Source organism: Nematostella vectensis, chromosome 1, assembly GCF_932526225.1.
Source record: "Nematostella vectensis chromosome 1, jaNemVect1.1, whole genome shotgun sequence".
Classification (NCBI taxonomy): Eukaryota; Metazoa; Cnidaria; class Anthozoa; order Actiniaria; family Edwardsiidae; genus Nematostella; species Nematostella vectensis.
The window spans coordinates 9,324,767-9,345,954 of record NC_064034.1 but is presented as its reverse complement, the minus strand read 5'-3'; the positions used below and the strand labels follow the sequence as shown (position 1 = coordinate 9,345,954).

Genomic DNA, 21,188 nt, shown 5'->3' with positions numbered 1-21,188 from the left:
GCCTAAGAGATTAAAAAACAATGTCCATTTTAATTGGCTGACAGATCCTGTATTGTTATGTTACCAACAATAAAGCCAGAAGTGTCAACTGATAGTTGACTGACGTGATTTATTGTAAAATATGTTTTGATTGATTGGTCCACCATTTAGTGGAGACACCCTAAAAAATAGCAGAATCAGAAAAATCCTCCTCCCGGGCGTGAAAACCCCTAAAAGATCTCAGAATCAGAAAAATCCTAAAACACCCCCTAAGAGACAGCAGCTGGTAATAATTTTATAGGTAGGTCAAGCCCCCTGTCCACTTTTTTGGAGAGTCCCCCCCCCCCCCCGGGGAAGCAGACCTCTGCTAAATGGGAAGCCTAAGGTGTTTCAACCTTTCCTCCTTGTTACAGGCCAAAGTCTTCTAGTGCAGGTTAAAATATTGAATTGTTTTTGTTACTGTAATTTGAACATTCTGCGAACTATCACCAACAACTTTCCATCATAAAATTCAGTTTACTGTGTCACTTCTTCAATCTCTCACCTATAAGGGGAAGATGGAAACATCAAAATCCCCTATTCCCCCCCCCCCCCCCGAATCCCCAATGCTGCTATTTTAAGTTATGCAGAACCATGTTTTCTGTCTTAAGTTGGTCCATGCCTTTTAGTGAAACAGCATGATCAGAAGCAAAAAGGTAACGCATCAAAGGGGGGTGTGCATGGTGCACGCAAAGTGGTTAATTTCTTAAAAGTAATCTCTAAATACTCTGTTTTTTCCATATAATACCTATGACTGCGCACCTTCAATCAGCCAATCCTGGGTATGCACTGCATTACTATAAGCAGATACTGTAAAAGGCATTATGTGGAGCATAAGATACTGCCCCTATCTGTTTTGTGACACCAGACATTTTAGGTTTTTATAATATGTACATAAATCTAATGGAATAAACTTTAGGTTTTTCCTAGAGATGATATTATGTGCATATGGAGATACTTTGTATAATCACAAAAATAGTTAAATAAAGCTCTTTCTTGGAAATATATAAACTCTCATTATTATAGTAGCATCATACAAAACTTGCAAAAATAAAAGCAACATACTTATAACAGACTTATAGCAAAATATATTGCAAAATATTTTTGTTAATATATATATATTATTATATTTTTGTTCATATATATTATTATATTTTTGTTCATATATATTATTATCTCCTCCTCCTCTGCAGTCACAGAGAACAACGGCATGTCAGCACTCGACAAAATACTATGCAGCTATTGAATAATATTTCTATTTCTTATAACAAATGTTCTACTCTAATCATAGCTATTTTACCCTTCTTTGCTTCTATATGTTATCTTTTATGAAGCAAAATCTGGAATTGTCTAATGGAGGATCAGCACGATGTGGAAAAATTCCTATTTCTTCATGTTATTTGTATCTCTATAATATAACATAACTAACATTAGTTACCACATAATTTAATATTTCTGTCTTAACATTTTGTTCCTGTGCTGTTATGCTGAGAGCCGAGCACGGCTTGATTTCTTCTTGTGTATCAGTGAAAGCCAGAGGTTGACCTTACTATGGCATGAAGATGGCATTGTGCATTCCCATACTCTTGCCCTGTCTTCTTTCCTCCTTGTCAGTAGCTTAAAAAAGACTTCCCTAAGAGAGTCTTCCAGCGGATATGATAAACCAACATCTTGCTCTGGGAAGCTTGCCAGAAAGTCCTCAAGCATTTGAGTTGCAATCCCCTGATGTCTGTAATTTGTCCGTACAAATATTGTATCTAGTACATTCATATCCCAAACATCAGGGCAGTAATCATGGATAAGCTTGAATTTTTGCTTGATGGTATAAAAGCCAACAGCTTTCCCTGATATCCACATTATTTTGGCCATTTCATTTGGAGGGTGAGATAGGAACACGGGATCCCCAGGAGAGTGTTCCTGATATCTCATCACAACTCTGTTCAGCATTGATAATACAAGACGCTCACCAAAAGTACACACACTTCTTAGGCCATTTCTGTAAAATGGGAGACCAAATTTAAGTCAAACATATTCCTGGATATCTGAAATAATTGATGTACAAGTGGTGAATTTCCTTATCACACTCAACAAACCACCTCCATGGGTCATTGTTTTTTTTAATATAGTGTTTGTGTATTTGCTAAGCTGGTAATGGTAATGATCATAATGTTTGCCCCCAACTTTAGCCCCGCCCCAGGCGCCTACACAGGGGGGGGGGGTTGCAGTGCGTGCATACTGCACCCCCATTGGCCGCCCAAAAGTGGTTCACTTCATTAAGATATCACAGATACTATGCTTTTTCCAAATGATACCTATGACTGCGCACCCCCCCCTCAGTCAATCCTGTGTGTGTGCCTGAGCCCCTACCATTCTCTTGTCAAACCCAGGGGGGGTTCTTCACGGCAAAAGCGATAGAAATGACACAGAGATGAGATTGGCAGGCATTTCGAAAAATATCCCTAAAATTTACCTCACACCAAAAATTGCAACCCTTTAAAATACACCAGAAGCCCTAAAAATACTACTGTAATTCTAAGAGAAAAGCCTATTTTTTTCTCGTATACCCCCTAAAAATACCTGAGATCGATTTTGGCCATTAAAAATAGACTCGCACCCCTTCTTTTTGTTCTACATCTTCGATTTCCAATTTGAAGTCTTTTTGGATCATGATGAGCCATAGAAAACAAAGCTTCAAACACACCACAAGTTGAGAAAACAGTGTCAAAGCTAATGTTATTTAAACCTCGTCACAGTCACACAATCACTCACTTACCAACAATGCAAGAACTATATGTTTATGTCTATGAAGTTATCAATAAGTTTAAATTACATGGAAACAAAAAAAAAACATTTTAATGGCTATTCTAGAATAGCTATAATCATATAAAAAAGAAAAATAAACTCACCGTCCCAAGTCGTTGGAAGTAAGCATTTCTTCAACCGTCCACCATCGACCACAGACTCTTACAGCTGCAACGTGATTCTCCCCAGCACCTTGTTCGCAACACATCAACTTGAGAATCTGGTGCCTATGATTCGTCGGTGAGGCCTCACCGAAAATAAAATGGTGAATGATATTTGGGGATTTACCATGAATAACCTTAACAGTCAAGTTCCGCCCACAATTTCCACAATTTATCGACCCACTAGTATTCTCGAGTGCCTCCATTTCTCGCTCGATACTTTTTATATCGTCTTCTGTTTTGATTATATCTACAGGGTAGACAGGTGTGTTAATTTGTTTGACTCGTTTAGGAATGGGTCCGTCATCACCGGAAAGTTTCCTCGCTTTTTTCCCGTAGGATATCGGTGAAGGTCGTTCGGCCATATTTTTCTGTTGGTTGTGCATGAGTAGAAATCGACCAGGCGTTTTTTGACCAAAATGCGAGTCCTAAAATCCCTGGACACCAGCTAAAATCGAGTTTACAGGAGATCTTTAGAATAAATTTGCGTTATTTGAAGAAATAAAGGACTGTTTTAGATGATTAAAAGCATATAAGAAGTACACCCGTTTATCCGCTTTTTTTTATTAAACGCATTTGGTTGCGGGGCTCCACAGGTAGCCCAAGGTCTTTATTTGTCATTTTGAATTATTTCTAGGATTCAATGCGACTAACAAAACACAGGAGCCCCCAGGTAGCCAAACTCTTTATTTGTCCCTATCGATTCACTAATTTTGATTTTCGCCCTATGTTTACCGTAAAATCGATAGGGACAAATAAAGAGCTTGGGCTACCTGTGGGGGCTTCTGTGTTTTGTTAGTCGCATTGGATCCTGGAAATAATACAAAATGGCGTCCTGACAACAAGTTGCTCAAAGTAGAGGTTTTTTGTTTATCCATATGTTCACATTTTGAATATCTTACAGCATGATTAGATGACAGAAAGACAGTTGAAATGGAAAGTTTTAAGGAGTTCCCGTGCGATGCCATTATAAAAAAGCCCGTAGTTTTGCGCGTGGGGGAGGCAAGCTCGGACTTTAGATCTGGTTGCGCGGTGGTAGATGTTTTGTTTCCCGGTACGGACACTGTAAATGTGAGTAATCTACTTCAGGAATAATGGCGGATGTGCCATTTTTGCATGACATGTATGTACTTTGACAATTCCCTCTCCCCACATTCCCCTATATGTATTATTTCACTTCTAGCGGCTAGTGCAGTAAAACCATGTTACCCCTTTCTAGATTGATAGAATATCATTTAAAAACAATTACTGCTCATCGGTGGAGATAAGGATGAAAGTTTATGGTAAGTTAAACTTATCTTCCTATAAGTTAAGATTAGGCACTGGAGAGTTGAGGTTGCCTGACCTTCCGCTATCCCTAAGAACTATTGCAACCAGGCCACAGCTCCCCACACTCCTGGGGAGTAGCCGTTACACTTATAATAATGCAGCGACCTTTTTCAATAATTATATCTCTCTACAACCACAGAGACTTGATATACATACTGAGTGTAACTGAATATAACTGTTACTAAAATATAGATCAACTAGCATGGCAATTTTGTCCTGTTAATAATGAATCTTTACATTCGCTAGTTTCAGGGTAACACAGAGATAAACAACAAAATACCTGTGTCGCTAGAAAATGACTACATTTTCGATGACATTAACAAAGACATTTGAGTCTAGGTTTTGCAACATTTTAAACTATTTGTTTTGTTCAACTGATTAGAACAGGCAGCTTATGTCTGTTACCCATGAGAGGAATTCTCAAAATTTATTTGTATAAGGTTGGTACCTGAACAATATGGAACTAGATATACAATAGTAGGAAACATTGTGAACTGAATAAAATTTCATTTGAACAATGACTCTCTTGCTCCTTATTATATTAAAACCAGACTTAAATTTGGCGCCCCAAAAATGTGACCCCCCTTTTATGACAGCCCCAAAAATGTGACCCCCTAAATCGGCGCCCAAAAAAATGTAGCCCCACCCCCTTCATATTTGCAGCCCCCACCCACTAATAACTGACTACTCCCTAACTGGAAATTATGCCTATGTTTACATAAATACCAACCATACCATGCCATGAACCAAAGAGTAGGGCTAGGAAGGAGAAAGTCAAGCTACCTCTAAATTCCAGACTAGATAGAGGTCTATTTTATTCCTGTGCCCTTTTATCATAGTCTCAATTATAGGGGTCTGTAAACTGAAATAATATGATCATCTTTTTTTTATCAATAGCGACCCTGTTACTGTAGTATTTTAGCTATTTTTTTAGCTAGGTTTTTTTTAGCTAGTGGTATTTGAGACTCTGGTATAGCAAGGAACACTCATACTGACTAGGGTAAACTGCTGGGTTTTCATGATTTTAAAGTTTTATGAATTGTTGTCGTTGTTATTATTATTACTATTGCTAATTGTTATGGTTATCTACCATTATAGGGCCAGACTCTAATGAGGTGTGGAAACAGTGCATAAAAAAAACAAAGCTTATGCCGGAGCCACATTATGAGGCTGGTAGTCAGAGCTACTTCGAATTTACGGCACGGGACATGTGTATGCCGACAGACAAGGTCATCATGATAAGAATAATCCTTCGACAGTCTTCCCCTCACTGGGCTAACTTTGGCATTGATGATTTGAAGTGCTTCCCTCCCTCATCACTAGTAAGTCTTTGACCTTGCTTGGAAGCCATTTTATTTTGGAGAATATTATCTGCAACATTTTTTTGTGATAATTATAGACTTCATCTCCATCATGGCTTAGTCTACAACAGGATACAGATTCTGTGCAAGGCAACAAGCAATTTCACCAGGTATTGAATCAAGCTCACAAGACAAATTATTTCATGTAGCAGCATAATTGCTTTCTTTTAACCAGATGCTTTTTTTGCTCAAGACTGTTCCATAGATTGCCTAAATTGAATCTTACAAACTGAACACAAGGTTGCTCCTTGTGGGTGAGGGGGGTTTGGGGATGGTGTATGGTATCACCTGGCAAGTAGTCCCACCGGAAGCAACAACCCCTGACAGCAAAATAACAGAAATCTATGTCCTGTGTGAGTTAAACATTGTAAATTAGAGATGCTATTCTAGGCTGAAGGGAAAATAACACAATCTGTTCACATTGGCAACATAGATGCAACCTTACATCCGTTGAAACAAAAAAGGAAACAATTATAAGCATTCTTGGAGTTAAAAATTTTTACACTTTTGGTGTTGTAATCGAATATCATTTGTTACTGTGTAGACATAGTTGATACCCCTACCTAGGGGTGCTGACCATGGAATGTTAGTTATTATTCTCCTAGATTAGGGCAGTGTATACATGAACTGATAGTACCATGCTATTACAGGCCCTCCCAGACCCAACGCAAGTATCACAGAGCATGCAACAAATGTGGGCAATGATGGAGGAGATAAAAGCATCACAGACAGATCGACTTATTGGAAGATTTGATGTAAGTTTTATTTTCAGAATTCTGCATTCTTCCATTCAGCATTATTTTACATTGCACTTATTTAAAAAAGTGTTGTCAGCACAGAATAAATGAAGACAATAACTGGTAAATGCCAGCATTTTGCCTTTCACCAATTGTAAATATTGTAAATATAATAAATCTTCTGGTGCACACAGTACACTTTTTATTTTACAATATTACCATATTTACTTAGGTATAATACGCACTTATGTATAATACGCACCCTGATTTTTGTGGTCATTTTCAAAAAAAATTATAGAAAACTATATTTGACAAAATCCTAGAAGAGAAGTATATTGAAAAAAAAAGTACTGCGTTTACCTCGAAGACATTTAAAACAAGTAGACTTCTTTCTCGCCAGAGTCTTTTGGGTATGTCAAAACGACCCCTCACAGAGTTTAGATAGCTTGACTAACTTATTCTTGGGTTGAAATACTCAAGAGCTTTCTGTTGTTTAAATTATTTTGCAAATTGTTTACCTCTTAAACAAGAAGTTTCATGTATAATACGCTCCCCGATTTTAGAGGTCATTTTCACATGAAAAAAGTGTGTATTATACATGAGTGTATATATGGTAATAATAAAAACTTAAATGTACCTTCTGCCAAATGCTGGAAATAGCAGTTTTTGGCCTACCCTGGTTCCAGAGCCTGGAACGTCTCTCTATTTAGTGGCCGGCGAGGTCACTCATTGGTGTGACAATTTTTCATTTTAGTAAGAACTATACAGTAGTTCTCCAGTAGCTCTCCAGCCATTCTCAATTTGCTGTCATTTCCAGGTGGATGGGAGCTATGATATCAATCTTCTGTCATACACTTGAAATCAATCTGGGAAGACTTAATCAGACAGGCAAAGGTCCGGAAAGGTACGGATTGAGTGCACATAGATCCTGGGTGATTCAAGACATCCTTGGAGTAACTATCATCATAATTCTTACCAGATATCTGCTTGAAATAGGAAACAAGTCTGTGGTGGGTGGAGGTTTTCTACGCAAAAGCAATAAGGCAAACGTAATACTTTTTTTTCAACATACTTCTCTCGTGGGATTTTTTTCAAATATAGTTACTTTTGTATAATGTAAATTCAGAAGCCAAACAGTAAAATGAATCCTGTCTGATAAATTTCAACTGTTTTCCATCCAAACCATGATGTAAAAAAGTACAGATTTTTGAGAATACTTAATTCTCGGAAGAGGAAAAATTAACAAATTACTCAGATCTATCATTTCACTCCCTCAAAGGGGCAGTCCACACCCTTGTCCTAGGAAAGTTTAATAGAATAAAATGTGGGTATAATAAACAACATAATCTTCCTGATCACTTCCCTCTTCCTGTCACTTCGCCCAAGCCTAATAAGTAGAAATAAGCTTATTCTTCTTAAAAAGGGATTTAATGCAATTTTAAAACCGAAAAGTATTATCTTTTTGATGTGAGGCACTCAAACCACAATATTGTGTTTATCTAAAAGATCAAAGGTTGGTTGATAAACCTGAATAGTTATTTTAATATTTCGCATGGTCTCGCCTGTTTTTGAGATTGCCAAAATAACACTAAAATCACTTGGGCCCCTTTGATCCTATTTTGTATACATCATCATATTACATATAAAGGCAGGCATCATTAACATCAGTTTATAGTTAGATAAAGCTTTATTAGGGATACAATCAGTGTCTAAACTTTTATAAATGTGTTGGACATAAAATAATATATTCAGGGTTTCCAAGCACTTGGTGGTCATAATTTCTTTCTAGAACATACTTATATACCAAATATAATAAAATGTCATTGTATTCGGTCATTTCTTCTTAAGGAATCTTCAAATACTGTGCGTTTTCCATATGATACGCATGAATGAGCACCCCTCCTCAGCCAATGCTGGGAATGCACCTGCTCCTAGTGCGAGTCATACAAAGGAGGGACATGTGCATTACATACACTAAGAGCTTGGGGATGGTCAGATTGAATATGTACGCTATATACGCGGTACGCGATATGTACATATATGTACGCTATATATTACTCTAATAGTTCTTTAGCACTGAAGTAAATAAGACTCTAACATGTCTTATCATCAGCGGACTTCCTTAAAATGGATAATGGCGTCGATAAAGAACAGCAGAGAAGACACAAACGCTGCAGCCTGAGAATGAAAAAAATGTGATTATCAATGCAATTTTGGCTTTCTGCCACGATCAGTATTTTCAAGACCCCTCCTATGTTATTTCACGATCTGGACCTCCCAGCTGGTTAAGAACTGTATGTAAGGATTGCCACTGGTTTCATTTTGAAAAAAGGCTGCATTGAAAGGAAGTAACGTTAAGCAATTGAAAATAGCAGCCATGTGCATTGACAAATGCTCCTAACAACTGAAGCGAACAGATTCATTGAACCTTTTCTCCGCATAGCGAAAGCACCAAAAGGCACAGAAAGGACCATTTTTTTTTATTCCAAAGCCTGGTACAACATTTACCACAGATGCAATACGGTGATCAGCTTTCCATTTGTACTTGTCGCTCAAGTCATAGAGAAAGGATTCCTTCTCATCCTTTGCGTACTCGACTGTCAGACCACCAGCAACGACGCAAGCAACAGCAAGCCCAATAGAGATAAAGAACACCTGCAAATACAAGGGAGTTTAGTTAGACTTTTATGTATATATTGTCATCAAGTCATGACAGCAATAATGACTGCCATTGGAGACAAAAGCCATGGCTGCATTGTGAGTTGAGAAAGAAGCAATGACTCAGGGGACGCAGAAGGGGGGGGGGGGGGGGCAGGGGGCCCGCCCACTTTTCTGAGCGGATGTTTCTTTATATATGAACGTTTTTTAAACCAACAGGTACATATGCGACCGACAACAAATTTGTTGAGCATATCAAAATCCCGTGCATAAAAACCTGGGTTATCCCCCGCGTTCTTATAAATAGCGCTTAAGAATTTGAAACCACCACCCACCTTCCCCCTAAAACCACTACCCACCCCTCCCCCCAACTTTCGCCCCCCATTTATGGGATCACTCCTGCGACTGCGACTAAAGAAAGAAGCCGTGACTCCAGTGATGTCCATGAATGGAGTTGGAAGCCATGACTGGAACTCGAGTAGGTTGACGACCATGACTAGGACCGCTATACTGACTGCGATTCGAGCTAGAGGCCATGACTCGACTATAGTGCCTTCGACTTGAGCTAGAAGCCACGAATGCTTAGAATACTTCAACTCAGGCCCGTAGCCAGGGGGGCTCGGAAGAACCACCCCACTGGACTAGAAGGTCGGCTCCAATGAAGGAAAACTGAGTACCACTGCGAGCTAGGGCGAGTTATCTAAGAGAAAATGGTCCGCTAAATGGGTAAACGAACACCCTCCCCCCCTCCCCGCTCAAAATCCTGGCTACGGGCCTGCAACTTGAACTAGAAGCCACGACAACAATGATGATAGCGCCTAGAGTCAAAAGCCATGACTGCATGATGACCGCAACTGAAGCCAAAAGCCATGACCTCAATGATGACTATGGATGATGACTGCGAAGGTGATGAAGCTAGTAGCTGTAATACGGTCACTCGTAACGATCGACGGAACCAGGGACGGCGGCTACACCCACCCCCCACACCCTTATCCCCCCTTCCCTCCCTTCTACCTTACTACTCACCAAAACTGCCCAACACTTTTGCGATCCGCACGACTCTGTGACCGCAAACAGGAACAGAAACCAAATAAGGATAGAGGAGCCTGCACCCGCCACGTGTGTAAACAGGAAATAATCGTAGCGGCTTTTGTACTCAGAGGAACGATAGTCCCTTGTACGATCATCTGCAACCAGCCAACACGCGAAGGCCGCGCAACATGTCCCCTAAAACAACAAACAAGATGGTGTGATACTTGATTTTGTAATGTTGCGAGTTGCAGAGAAATGTGCTATTTTTCGCAGCGTCGCAAAGGAAGCACGTGTTTTGATATTTGTACAAAGACGCGCAATCCATCACTGTCAGAACCATGCATGCCTAGCTCTTCTTTTAACTGGCCGACGCGAGTCATGTGCACCATTTTTTTAAATTTATTGAATCAACATCAAAGTTACTACAAGGTACGTGTAATGAAAATATAACACACTGAGAAATTAACTCAAAATGGAAGGTGCAACTAGAAACGGAGTTTAGTGTTTAGTGCGGGGCAGAGTAAATGAACAAATGAAATAAATTGTAAAATGCATGAGTATCGCAGTGTCTAGACTTACCCTAAGTCGCCCCCTTTTTTTCCCCAATAAGAGTGCGGGATCTAATTGGTACTTTCTTCAGTTAGCGAAACAAAAACGGGCGCGCGTTGTGCAGCCCACCAACGGACATTGAGAAAGTCTTCACAGTATCAAATGCAGTGATCTTTGACAATGTTGCGGGGTAGAGAAGCTTGGAGCCTCTGGTACCCAGGGTAAGGGAGTAGGAAAAGTGATCGGATCGGTTATTGTTCAGGTTGTGATTCCTGAAAAGCAGGCGCGTACACGGGGGTGCGCAGGGTGCGCGCGCATCCCCCCGCGCGCACCCCCTTGGCGGCCAAAATGTGGGTCATTTCTAATAAAGAAATCTTCAGACCCTAGGCTTTTTCCATATGAACCTATGACTGCGCACCTCCCTTCGGCCAATCCTGGGAACGCACCTGAAATGTACTGGTTTTACATAAAGGCACACTTAGATGTGCTACGCCTTGTGCTGTCATGGGTAACAAAAGATATAGGGACAGGGAGGTTGTCGCTTGAACGGTGGCACGAGAAAGTATACACGGAGAACCCGAGTAAGGTTTTTGGGTGGAAAACCTCGAACTTTGTTTTGTTTTACACGTGGGCAGGTGCACAAGGTCTGCTGCAATTTCCACTCCCGCCTTAAATGAATTCCATTATCACATAACCACTTTAGTCATGAGGGATTCTCATTTGCATGTTTGACCATAGAGGAACAAACCAAGCCCGCCATTGAGAAAACATAAATTAGTTTTCCAGGACATCTGGGTATTATCTGACTCATATCTTTCAGTCACCACAAATCAGATGGTTAAGAGGCCACAAGGAGTATCTTTCTTTGTAGTCAAAGCTAATGGGTGTAGGCCTTCAGTCGTGAAAACCGAAATTAATAGCCCTTTAGTAAATAGAAGGTGAATGATAGAATTGATTCCTTTCGTGATAGCTGGCTATTTCATATATCGAGTCAGGCAATAGAACAGGAAATTGAAATCATAAATACAACAGATTAGCCCGCGGTTTGATAGTCGTATCTTTTGATGGAAATGCTATTCTCTATACTGCTGTAAGTAACTGGATAATTTTAGGTATATTTAAAGGCGGTGGATTCGGTCAGTATAAGATTTAAAATTTATATAAATAACATTAGCCCCACATTTAGCTCCTAAAATCTTTGTATTTTGATCTGTATCATCAAAAGTGTTTTTTTTTTCTTAACGTTTTTGGTTCCGGGAGTGACATTCATGTGACGTGTGTTCGAACATTCTAGTCAAATATGCGCATGAATTAGCCCATGTATTTTGATTCATAACTTCTCGATAACAGACAACTGTAGTAAATGGTTTTGATAATAGCTTTATCTCTGATCTGGCGTTATGCAAGATTCATTAAAAGCGGGTAACATTTGACATTCCATTGCTATGAAACAGCTTTATGGATAATGATTTTTTTTAAGAAGTAAAAACGAGACAGCTTTGGTGCGAGAAAATGTGTTTCTTCGTTTCAAGTGTTTAAACAGCCTTTGAGGAAAATAAACATGTACCGTTTATCTTTTTAGAAATACAGTACGTGCGCTTTAATGTTGCTCTTTTTCTCTTGATTTTGTTCTGCTCTAGCTCTTTTTGTAATTAATTTTTTTTGTGCTCTTGCAATAATATGGGGCTGTTGTTTTGCAAAAGCAACCCGTTTGGCTGTTTTGGTCTTTCACTTTAATCAAACATACTCCTTTCATTAGAACTGTCACTGCCGGAACAATGAGGTTGGGGCCGTCGCCAATGTTATTTTTAATTTTGACTCCCTTAACTTTTTTGTTAGTATTGTAACATTTCGCAAAATACTTCACAGTAGGATGCTAGTGTATCCCCGGAGTCACGCAATCTAGGATTTATCCAAGGTTTGCGTGAATGAATGGATCGAAAAATGGATTGTAAGATGCGGTCACAGATCTACCCTGGCTGATAGTAGAGTGTATGCTATCATACAATCGCGCATTTAATATTCTGGTTTGTGCTCTAAAGTAGAGTTAAATCACAGCAAATATCCCCGAAAAAGCTTCCGAGTCCTGCACAATTCTAATCAAAATATTCACAGAGAAATATGATAAATAGCAAAGCTCGAGTAGCGTAAAATTTATCTTGGAATAATCGGGTATGTTTACAAGGCGATTCCAACCTTGCGAATGTTTCGTTCGTGTGTAAATACTGCTGACGTTTTGGTTAGAACTCGATGTTACAAATAATACCTACCACTAGTAGAAGCTTAAGCATTCCTTTACCCCAGGCGTACGACGAATTTATCGCCATAGCTGCTATACACGCACGGCCCGACTTCCCTGCTATTTGGAGAATCGTTGACCTAAGACACACCCCCGTTCAGCGGGAACTGGGGAGAGTGTAAAACCGGAAATCTCGGAGTAACCCTTTTCCGAAACAGAACACCTCTACTCCTCAAAGAAAATATTGTTCAGTTAGAAGCGTAGCCAGCCTTGAAAAAGAAAAAAAAAGGTCTTTTTTTATTATTTTTGTTTTATTGATCTTAGCATGCGTTACAAGCGTTCCCGTAGGCATGACCATCACGTGTATACACTATTTCAATAAGGTTGTCAGTGCAAATGGCGATTCCCAAATGGGAGTTTAACGACCGAAAGTAACCATGCGTCTCGAAGAATATGGATAAATCAAAACAATTATCTAATGCTTGGCTCTATTATTGCTGGACTTTATTTAACACCTGTAATTTTACGAATAATAAGTTCCCATAAGCCATTTACCATTTGCACTGACAACCTTTTGTGAAATAGGAGTTTATAAAAAATAACCAAAACAAAATATCTACACAATAATCTTTAATAATCCGTGTGTGTTTACCCCAGGCCAGAGGGGTAACTAGGGCCGAAATAAGGCTCTCGCACCGCAGAAACTTGACCAAGGAATGCCAACGAGGGCGAGAGCCTTACCGCTCGGCCTTATTGTTTTTTAAAACAATAAAAAGCCCGAGCGCGACAATTATCCGACACCCAGCGTACCAAGAAAAGAAAAAAAAAAACGCTTCTACTGAAACCTTCTTGGTAACAACTTGTTTCAGTTTATTAGGTGTTAGCTGTGGGCTATCAGCATGTAGCTGATACGTAGCCGCTCCGACCGCTTGCGAGTTGCGGGATTGATGTGAGGACTACTGCCTAGGTCCATTGAGGTGTCTAAAGAGCTAGGCTTTTTTTTAGCAATCGGCAATCAGCAGCAATGCTGGCACTATTGCACGCGGCTTAGATAATAACTTAGTCCAACTGAGGGGTTTTCCCCAACACTGTTGACGTTATTGCATGTGGCTTAGATCAAAACTCTCCCCAATTACAGGTTTTCATTTAAATGTTGGCGCTATCTTAGATCATTACTTATCCGAGTTCCACCACTAAACAATGCAGACGCTACTGCACGTAGGCGTTTTTGTGAGCACGCAAACCTAGCTACAGCTACATAAGATATTATATTACCCTGCCTGATAAATAAATAATCTACTGCGGTTGTAGGTATACGTGAAAAGACCATTTATTGACACATTTATAACACCGCAACATTTACACACATTCCCATGTTAAGCTTCTATTTAGCTAAAACTCCACTAAAGGTCTTTGGATCATTTACACAACGTACATTTACTTATTAGAATGTGTCTAATTTTTCACAGTCAAAACTAGAAACACCACATTCTTATACTATGGTAGCCGCATTTAAATGTTCTCTTGCTAAACACAATAAAAACACAAAAACAATGAGCTATTCTTGTTTTGGCCCTCCGATGAGGTTCCTTATTGCTTGCTAAAGTAGGAGGAGCTCTTCTGTGGCTCAGGGATAATCTGAAAGTAACAATATGGTCGATATAGACAAGCAACAATATGGTCAAACAGGGTTCAAAATAATTTATTCAAATCTGCTAGATTTTGCCGGCTTTGTGGATTTTGGTGGGGAAAAAAGCCTGCACAAAAAATATGAGAAGGGGATACACAAAAATAAAGCCGGCAAAGACCTGAAAACAGCCGGCCGCTATTTTGAACCCTGTCAATATAGACTGAGGTTTCTCTCCAGTCCTCTTAAATGTTAAACATAGGAATATATATTCTGATTTCAAGTTTCTTCAATTGCCTTACATTTTAGAATTGTCATGATATTTTACACGAATTTAGCAAATCAAGTAAATACAGATGGCTTGTTTAATAATTATTGTTATTAAGAATGAAACAATTAATGTATCTACTGAGGTATAAGGAATAACGTGTTATGATTGCTGTTATTTTCATTGTTGTTCTCATTGGTGTTATTATTGTAATTGTTGTTGTCAATGTAGTTATTTGCACATCTATCCACAACTGACCCTTACCGTATCAGCACCAGGACGCCATCCGGCTGGACACACTGAAAGAACAAGAAACAAAGAGTGAGAAAAGTGAGACACATCCAGGTTATTTCATGCTATATAACCTAACTTCTCAAAAGAGTAAGATCCAACTTGACACAGGTAATGGCATGCTACTCAAACTAACTTCTCCCAAAGAGTGAGACCTGCCAGGTAATGGCATGCTACTCAAACTAACTTTAACTTCTCAAAAGAGTAAGACCCAACTAGCCAGGTAATTGCATGCTACATAACCTACCTTCTCCGTGCTTGTCTGTGAATTGGAAGGCCTGAATCAGGCGTAGTGTCTCATCAACAGATCTCCCAACTGGTAGATCGTTTATGGTGATTTGTCGAAGGATACCCTTATCATCAATGATGAACAGCCCCCTAAAAGAAATGAATGAGAGAACTGCTGCATTCTATCATACAAGATACCTAATGGTTTTACAAGGATCTCTTATTTTTTTTTATATATATTTCATAAATGTTTTAATTCACATACAGACATCAAACAAAATTTGTTGTTAAAATTGGTTAGCAGTCACACTTACCTGAGTGCCACTCCCTGGTCTTCCAGCAGCACGCCGTAGTCTTTAGAGATCTGCTTTGTCAGGTCAGACAGAATGGGAATGTTAATGTTACCAATTCCACCCTTCTTGCGTGGGACATTCGTCCTGTAACAGTAAACAACAAAACTCTTTAGTTTCTGATGTCAGAACGGCAGTTTCAATGACTTTCTTGAGACTCAAATGTAACTAAAAAGGTCTAAGTCATCTTTCCTGTTAAATTTCGATGAATCCAGAGATGCAATAGCAATAAGAAAAAAAGATGAAGGACCAAGTTTAAAATAATTTCTTAAAACAACAATAGCACAAAAGCAACTACGCATGAACCCTATTTTATCTTCTCTGAAAACAGGATAATTAATAAAGATCGGAAAGCTTTTTGACGCAAAATTTTTCAGTTTTTGTTACTTTTGTTACACACACATGTAGCATTGTTTTAAACGAACATGCACTGATTCCAATTTTGCCATTATAGCATTGTGTGTATCAAACATGATTTTCATCTTAGAAATTATCAAAGTTAATCTTCAGCTTTACCTGATATTTACAGAGCTCTGCACTTGATGAAGTCTAGCAGAAATTACGGTTTTGACCAGGTATGCTCATTTACATGTAACATAGGTCCTTGTTTAAGCACTGCTATGTTATACCACAGATTATAATAAGTCAAACCTATGAGGTAAGGAGACTCTGCAAACACCTACACACTGAAAATGGGAGGTTCGCTCTCGATACGCAAGAAGGAATCATTACAATTATAACAAATTTAGGGCTTCCTCCTTTGGGCATTCAAAATCCTAGCTATGACCCTATGACTAAACCGTATTTGAATAAAGTGCTTCATAGCAAACATACCAAGCCAAGTGGGAGTACTCTGAATCTACAGAGCAGGCGATCACTTCACAGTTAATGGCCTTAAACTCATCCACACGGTCACTGAAGGCAATGATTTCCGTTGGGCAGACAAAAGTGCTGAAAAATAAAAACACCATAATCATCAGTATAATAACATCAGTATGAGTACAGCTTTGGGTTACCTGGTGTAAAATATAATTTATCTTGAAGCCAAGAAAATGTTATTGGCCCTTCTCACTGTATTTGCAAAATAAACGTGAGTTTTGAGAGCAATTGACTCAAGAACTAGCAATTTGAGACATTAATTAAATTTAAACAATACAAAATTGATCCTGTTAATACTAGGGCCTCCAAGTAACCAGTGGTTGGGGGTTTATTTTATTTTATTACAATTTCTTTTTATTTTCAAGCAACAAGAAAATTGGCAATCTACCAATTAACAAAGGGTAGGTAAATATCCAGACCAATTGTGATGTCCACAAAATAATCCACCAAATATCAACAGTTTAGAATAATAAAGTGATTTAACCTTTTTTTTTAATTCCACAACAACAGGCATAATAAACCAATATTTTGTCACTTTGCCATGGAGATAAGATGAAAGAATTTTCAAACCTGTGACCCATTTATTGTCTGTGAAAAAAACAGAGATGTTTTTGGTTCGAAATGAGACCACTTTATAATTGTGATTCCAAGGCATAAGAGTTAAGATTTTGCACATTTCCATATTGAAAAGAGCGAAAGATATGCTAATAACCAATTGCAAAACTTTAATCTAAATTACCTCCAAAAAGGATAAACAATAAAGAATGATATTGAAGGTGTGCAGTCTAGCTGAGTTATTGTAACAACCAAAATCTAAGAGAAAGGTCTTGCCATCTGTTACATAGCAAGTCACAACACAGGTAGCCCAGGCTCACGCAAGAGTAGGTTTATTACAGAGTTTGTATGAGCGTACAGAGTTTGTATGAGAGAACAAATCTTGTTGAAATAAATATGCTGATTTGAAAATAAAACAGTAGCTTGACATTGCTGCTACTCAAACCCACCATTATTTGCCATTTTAAGCTGTTTTAGCTGCTGTGAATTTTTCCCGTCGCCTTCTGTATATAAAATAGACAAGTTTGCAAACTCTGACAACCGCCAAATTCCAAAGTGCTCAACAAATCCACCAATCCTTTTGAAATCCAGACTCGCATGGCAAAATAAACCTCGCAGAATTTTCTCCAATACACACAAAAAATAAAATAAGAACATGATGTAAAAATTGAAGGTTTTTCAAGCATTAAATACTGCTGATTCTTTGTTTTGGTAGCTCTATTTACAAAAATGACAGTTATGACAAATATATTAGCTCGAAAAAAGTTGATTAGTAAAAAATTGATTAAATGGATAAGATAATTACTTTTTTATTTCGAAACGTTCAACCTAATTTCTTTTATCAGACCATTTGATTATTATCATCAATAGACCTATAATCATTATCACCATGTTCTTAGCAAACATGTAAAAGGTTAGTAGCGGTGGAGTGTTTTTTAAGTGTGATACATTCTAAAAATGAAGAATCAAACCGTAATGGCAATAACAACCTTGAATATTACTGCTTTTGAACATTGGTGTTATTCCTTTCTAATAATTCATTGGGTACTATATTTCTATATACACTCAAAGTTAATTTTTGGCCTTACTTATAATACTCCAAAAATAATTTACGCCCAGCCTCAAATGTAAACTGGATGTTTTTTCCAAAAAAAGATTGTATTCCTTAAAAACCAAAAAGAAACTTGACTAGTGTGTTATTGTTTAATACTAAGTGTTTTTCTTTTTTATAAGACTTTAAAATAGAATTATATATTTACTTTTCTCATTTCAAATTTCCGCTAAAAAGTCGCATTTTACGTATTCATGAACATCTTGACAGTGTGTTTCTTTCTGCCTTACGAGAAGGTATACACTAAAATCGATTTCAAAGTGCAATACTAAAACTAAAACAAACTTAGCAAGCAGCACTCTTCAAAACAAATAATTTTAACGCACACCAGTGGAAAAAGCTTTTGTTGTCACGTAAGCGATGGCAGATTTGTAAAGATGCAGAACATAAGATGTGTTGATCGGTCGAGACGGTCTGATTGCGTAATAAAATAAGCGTTCCCTTGTCTAGCTAAAGAAAAAATGTGAGAAAAAAAACATGAAGTAGCGACCAAGGACTAGCTAAGAAGAAATATTTTGGCAGTCATGTGAGAGATTTCGCGAAAAGAAACGAGTTATTAAGTACAGTAAGCGAAATGATGTATAAATTTCGATAATCATCCTTTTGTTATACTGGTACTAAACATTACGACAACACAAATTCAAAAGTGCGCATAAAATAAAGAAAGCATAGCAGCTGAAAGACGATTATTTACAAAGTTAAAAAAAAACACAGAAAATGAGCCATGTGCGCCTCCTTACAATCGGTTGAGATTTGATGTCATGTACTCATAATACTCACAAATCGAGCGGGTAGAAAAACAGCACAACGTATTTCCCTGGGTAAAGACAACAAATTAGAGCGATAACAACCGGTAGAAAAGCAGAAGAGATGCTTAAACCTTGCTTACCTTTATAATCAGAAAGCTTCAGGTCGATGAATTCGCCGTGCTTGTTGACTGCAGTGCCGGAGAAAGCCGGGGCTGGCTTTTGAATCGCCGTCTTGCTCATATCGGCTCTACAAAGAAAATGCGCAAATATATAAAATACCCCAACAATGCAAGTGTTGATAACCTAGTTAATAGCTCTAGTACATGTGTACCTACGTTAAAAGTTAAAATTCAGCTGGGAGAAAGCGAACGAACTGAAGCAACCGTAGGCCCGAATGGAATGAGTGATCGACTCGATGCGGTTCCGCACATGTGACACGTTCCATTTATAGACTAGTACCCAGACCTACTCCTAGTAGACGGATACTCAAACAGTCAATCTGGTAATTTTGTAAATATTTAAAGATACTAGTATTCATACTTTCTTTAACGTCTTCTCGGTGGACAAAATGAGGATCTGTAGCACTCATGTATCTACCACATTTCTAACACCAGTTATATTGGAAAACAAAATGCAGAAAATTCAGGTCTGGTCCTAGGAGGAGTATGACAACTGTCAAAAAGTTGTTTTTTTTTTAATCCCAGTTTCACTGTACTTCTCCTTTTTTTTTTGAAAACATCATCATATTTTGATAATAAAAGACATGAATTTGAGGAGAGATTGGCTTATCTATAACGATAACTTTCAAGGAAATTATATTTAATTTGTACAACACAAGAGTATACAGGTTACATAATAACTAAACCAACTCTCTTGGTTTTCTACCTTTATCAGCCTACAAAATATGACTTTCCATCTATTTTTAGTGGCTGTGTCAGCAACCATTTTGTCATCCTAGCAAAATACCAAGTTTAAAAAAGCATCCAATACAATCAGCTGATTTGGAGAAAGTATTGCAATACTTTCTATTGAATTTTAAAATGGCAGAGTTTAAAAATTTGTTTTTATATTGCCATTACAAAATTCATTGCTCAATGTTGAATAAAAAAAAGGTGTGGCTGGTTGTGTCTCTTTATCATGATATTCTAACACAGTTGTCATATTTGAATCATAATCAGTTATGCATTCATTGTTGGCATGTATATATGATACCAATGGTGCAAACTCCTAATGTTTTATTTGAATCACTCGCGTTTTTTATTTAAATGATTCCAAATATATTTAAGGTAGGTGCAGTATGCTATCATGATATCTCTAATAGGTTTCAGAAATGAATCAGGCTTATACTGCAATGATGTGGGAGAGAGCAAAGTGTGGGGTAATAAACAGGATGTAAAAATAAAAGGGAAAAAATATGCATTTATCTGAAATAAAATCACTAATCATTTTATTTAAGAGTTAAACAGTGGCCAGAAATTCCTCCGAACTCCACCTCATCTCATCAATATTTTATAATGTTTACATCTAGACCTTTTGCAAAGGAAGAAAACTATACATGATATAGCTATATTTTACCTTTTTATAGGACTTGGAATAAGAATTTAAAACATAATCAGTAAGGTAAATGTCTGGTACGTGTTAGACGATTTTGCATTTTCTCAGTAAGCTGTTATTATCATTTTTTAGCTATTATTTTGAATAAAAGGCTTTATTTAGCCACGTGATAATTTTCTACAGACGATCAACATCTAAAATGGCTTCCTTTTTCACTTCAACTATCAACACGTCTTTGTCCAATCCGGGTCGTTACCCGAGCTTATGGAAGTTCAAGACAATAACAGGACACAAAACCGGTTGAATCACTTTATATTCTATGATTTAAGTATTACGCGATAAGTAGCTATATTGCGAAGAAACTGGACGCTCCGCCTCTAACCCTGTACTTACCGAGAAAAAGACATCATGCGCTTGGCGAGATGAAATGCTGGAGCAGCGTTTCTTGGCTGCTGCAGAACCAAAGCCCTGCTGCAATTACGCAACACTTGCGAACCAAGAGCACCAACAAATCTTGCAGCAGCCATTTTGTTCTTCTCCGCAAAGAGTCTGAGGAGGTCTAGAACTAGCGCACAGGTAGCCCATGAATTGTGTGCTACGGGGACACCGTTTAGATTTGCCTATTTTTACTATTTTTTATTTTTCTCTATTTTTAGAGAAAAAAAACTTTTTTCGGCAGCCAAAGATGGC

At 38.0% G+C, this 21,188-nt stretch overlaps 4 protein-coding genes across 7 annotated transcripts; 1 reads left to right on the top strand and 3 right to left on the bottom strand.

Annotated features, from left to right (window-relative positions):
- Positions 1 to 1,171: 1,171 nt before the first annotated feature.
- Positions 1,172 to 3,512, bottom strand: LOC5520426 (soluble lamin-associated protein of 75 kDa). The gene is made up of 2 exons (XM_001640209.3): positions 2,925 to 3,512; positions 1,172 to 2,014 (listed from the first exon to the last, which is right to left on the bottom strand). Exons 1-2 carry the CDS (start codon positions 3,365 to 3,367, stop codon positions 1,501 to 1,503), a joined length of 957 nt encoding a protein of 318 aa, XP_001640259.3. The 5' UTR covers positions 3,368 to 3,512; the 3' UTR covers positions 1,172 to 1,500.
- A 272-nt stretch (positions 3,513 to 3,784) lies between these two features.
- On the top strand, positions 3,785 to 8,172 carry LOC5520427 (nicolin-1). 2 transcript variants are annotated; one of them, XM_032365445.2, is made up of 6 exons: positions 3,785 to 4,052; positions 4,201 to 4,264; positions 5,409 to 5,632; positions 5,710 to 5,781; positions 6,322 to 6,426; positions 7,226 to 8,172. In XM_032365445.2, exons 1-6 carry the CDS (start codon positions 3,915 to 3,917, stop codon positions 7,265 to 7,267), a joined length of 645 nt encoding a protein of 214 aa, XP_032221336.2. In that variant the 5' UTR covers positions 3,785 to 3,914; the 3' UTR covers positions 7,268 to 8,172. The 2 variants fall into 2 exon arrangements, with proteins under 2 accessions (XP_032221336.2, XP_032221337.2); XM_032365446.2 differs by lacking the exon at positions 5,710 to 5,781.
- On the bottom strand, positions 8,077 to 13,051 carry LOC116603758. The gene is made up of 4 exons (XM_032365447.2): positions 12,918 to 13,051; positions 10,093 to 10,293; positions 8,917 to 9,063; positions 8,077 to 8,586 (listed from the first exon to the last, which is right to left on the bottom strand). The coding sequence occupies exons 1-4, from the start codon at positions 12,972 to 12,974 to the stop codon at positions 8,518 to 8,520; spliced, it is 474 nt and encodes a 157-aa protein (XP_032221338.1). The 5' UTR covers positions 12,975 to 13,051; the 3' UTR covers positions 8,077 to 8,517.
- Positions 13,052 to 14,191: 1,140 nt separating this feature from the next.
- LOC5520350 (peroxiredoxin-1) lies at positions 14,192 to 21,056 on the bottom strand. 3 transcript variants are annotated; one of them, XM_032365442.2, is made up of 8 exons: positions 20,892 to 21,056; positions 19,085 to 19,191; positions 18,976 to 19,012; positions 16,485 to 16,601; positions 15,615 to 15,737; positions 15,320 to 15,450; positions 15,046 to 15,080; positions 14,192 to 14,524 (listed from the first exon to the last, which is right to left on the bottom strand). In XM_032365442.2, the coding sequence occupies exons 1-8, from the start codon at positions 21,023 to 21,025 to the stop codon at positions 14,477 to 14,479; spliced, it is 732 nt and encodes a 243-aa protein (XP_032221333.1). In that variant the 5' UTR covers positions 21,026 to 21,056; the 3' UTR covers positions 14,192 to 14,476. The 3 variants fall into 3 exon arrangements, with proteins under 3 accessions (XP_032221333.1, XP_001640260.1, XP_032221334.1); XM_001640210.2 differs by lacking the exon at positions 20,892 to 21,056 and adding an exon at positions 19,280 to 19,406; XM_032365443.2 differs by lacking the exon at positions 20,892 to 21,056 and adding an exon at positions 19,276 to 19,342.
- Between the last annotated feature and the right edge of the window lie 132 nt (positions 21,057 to 21,188).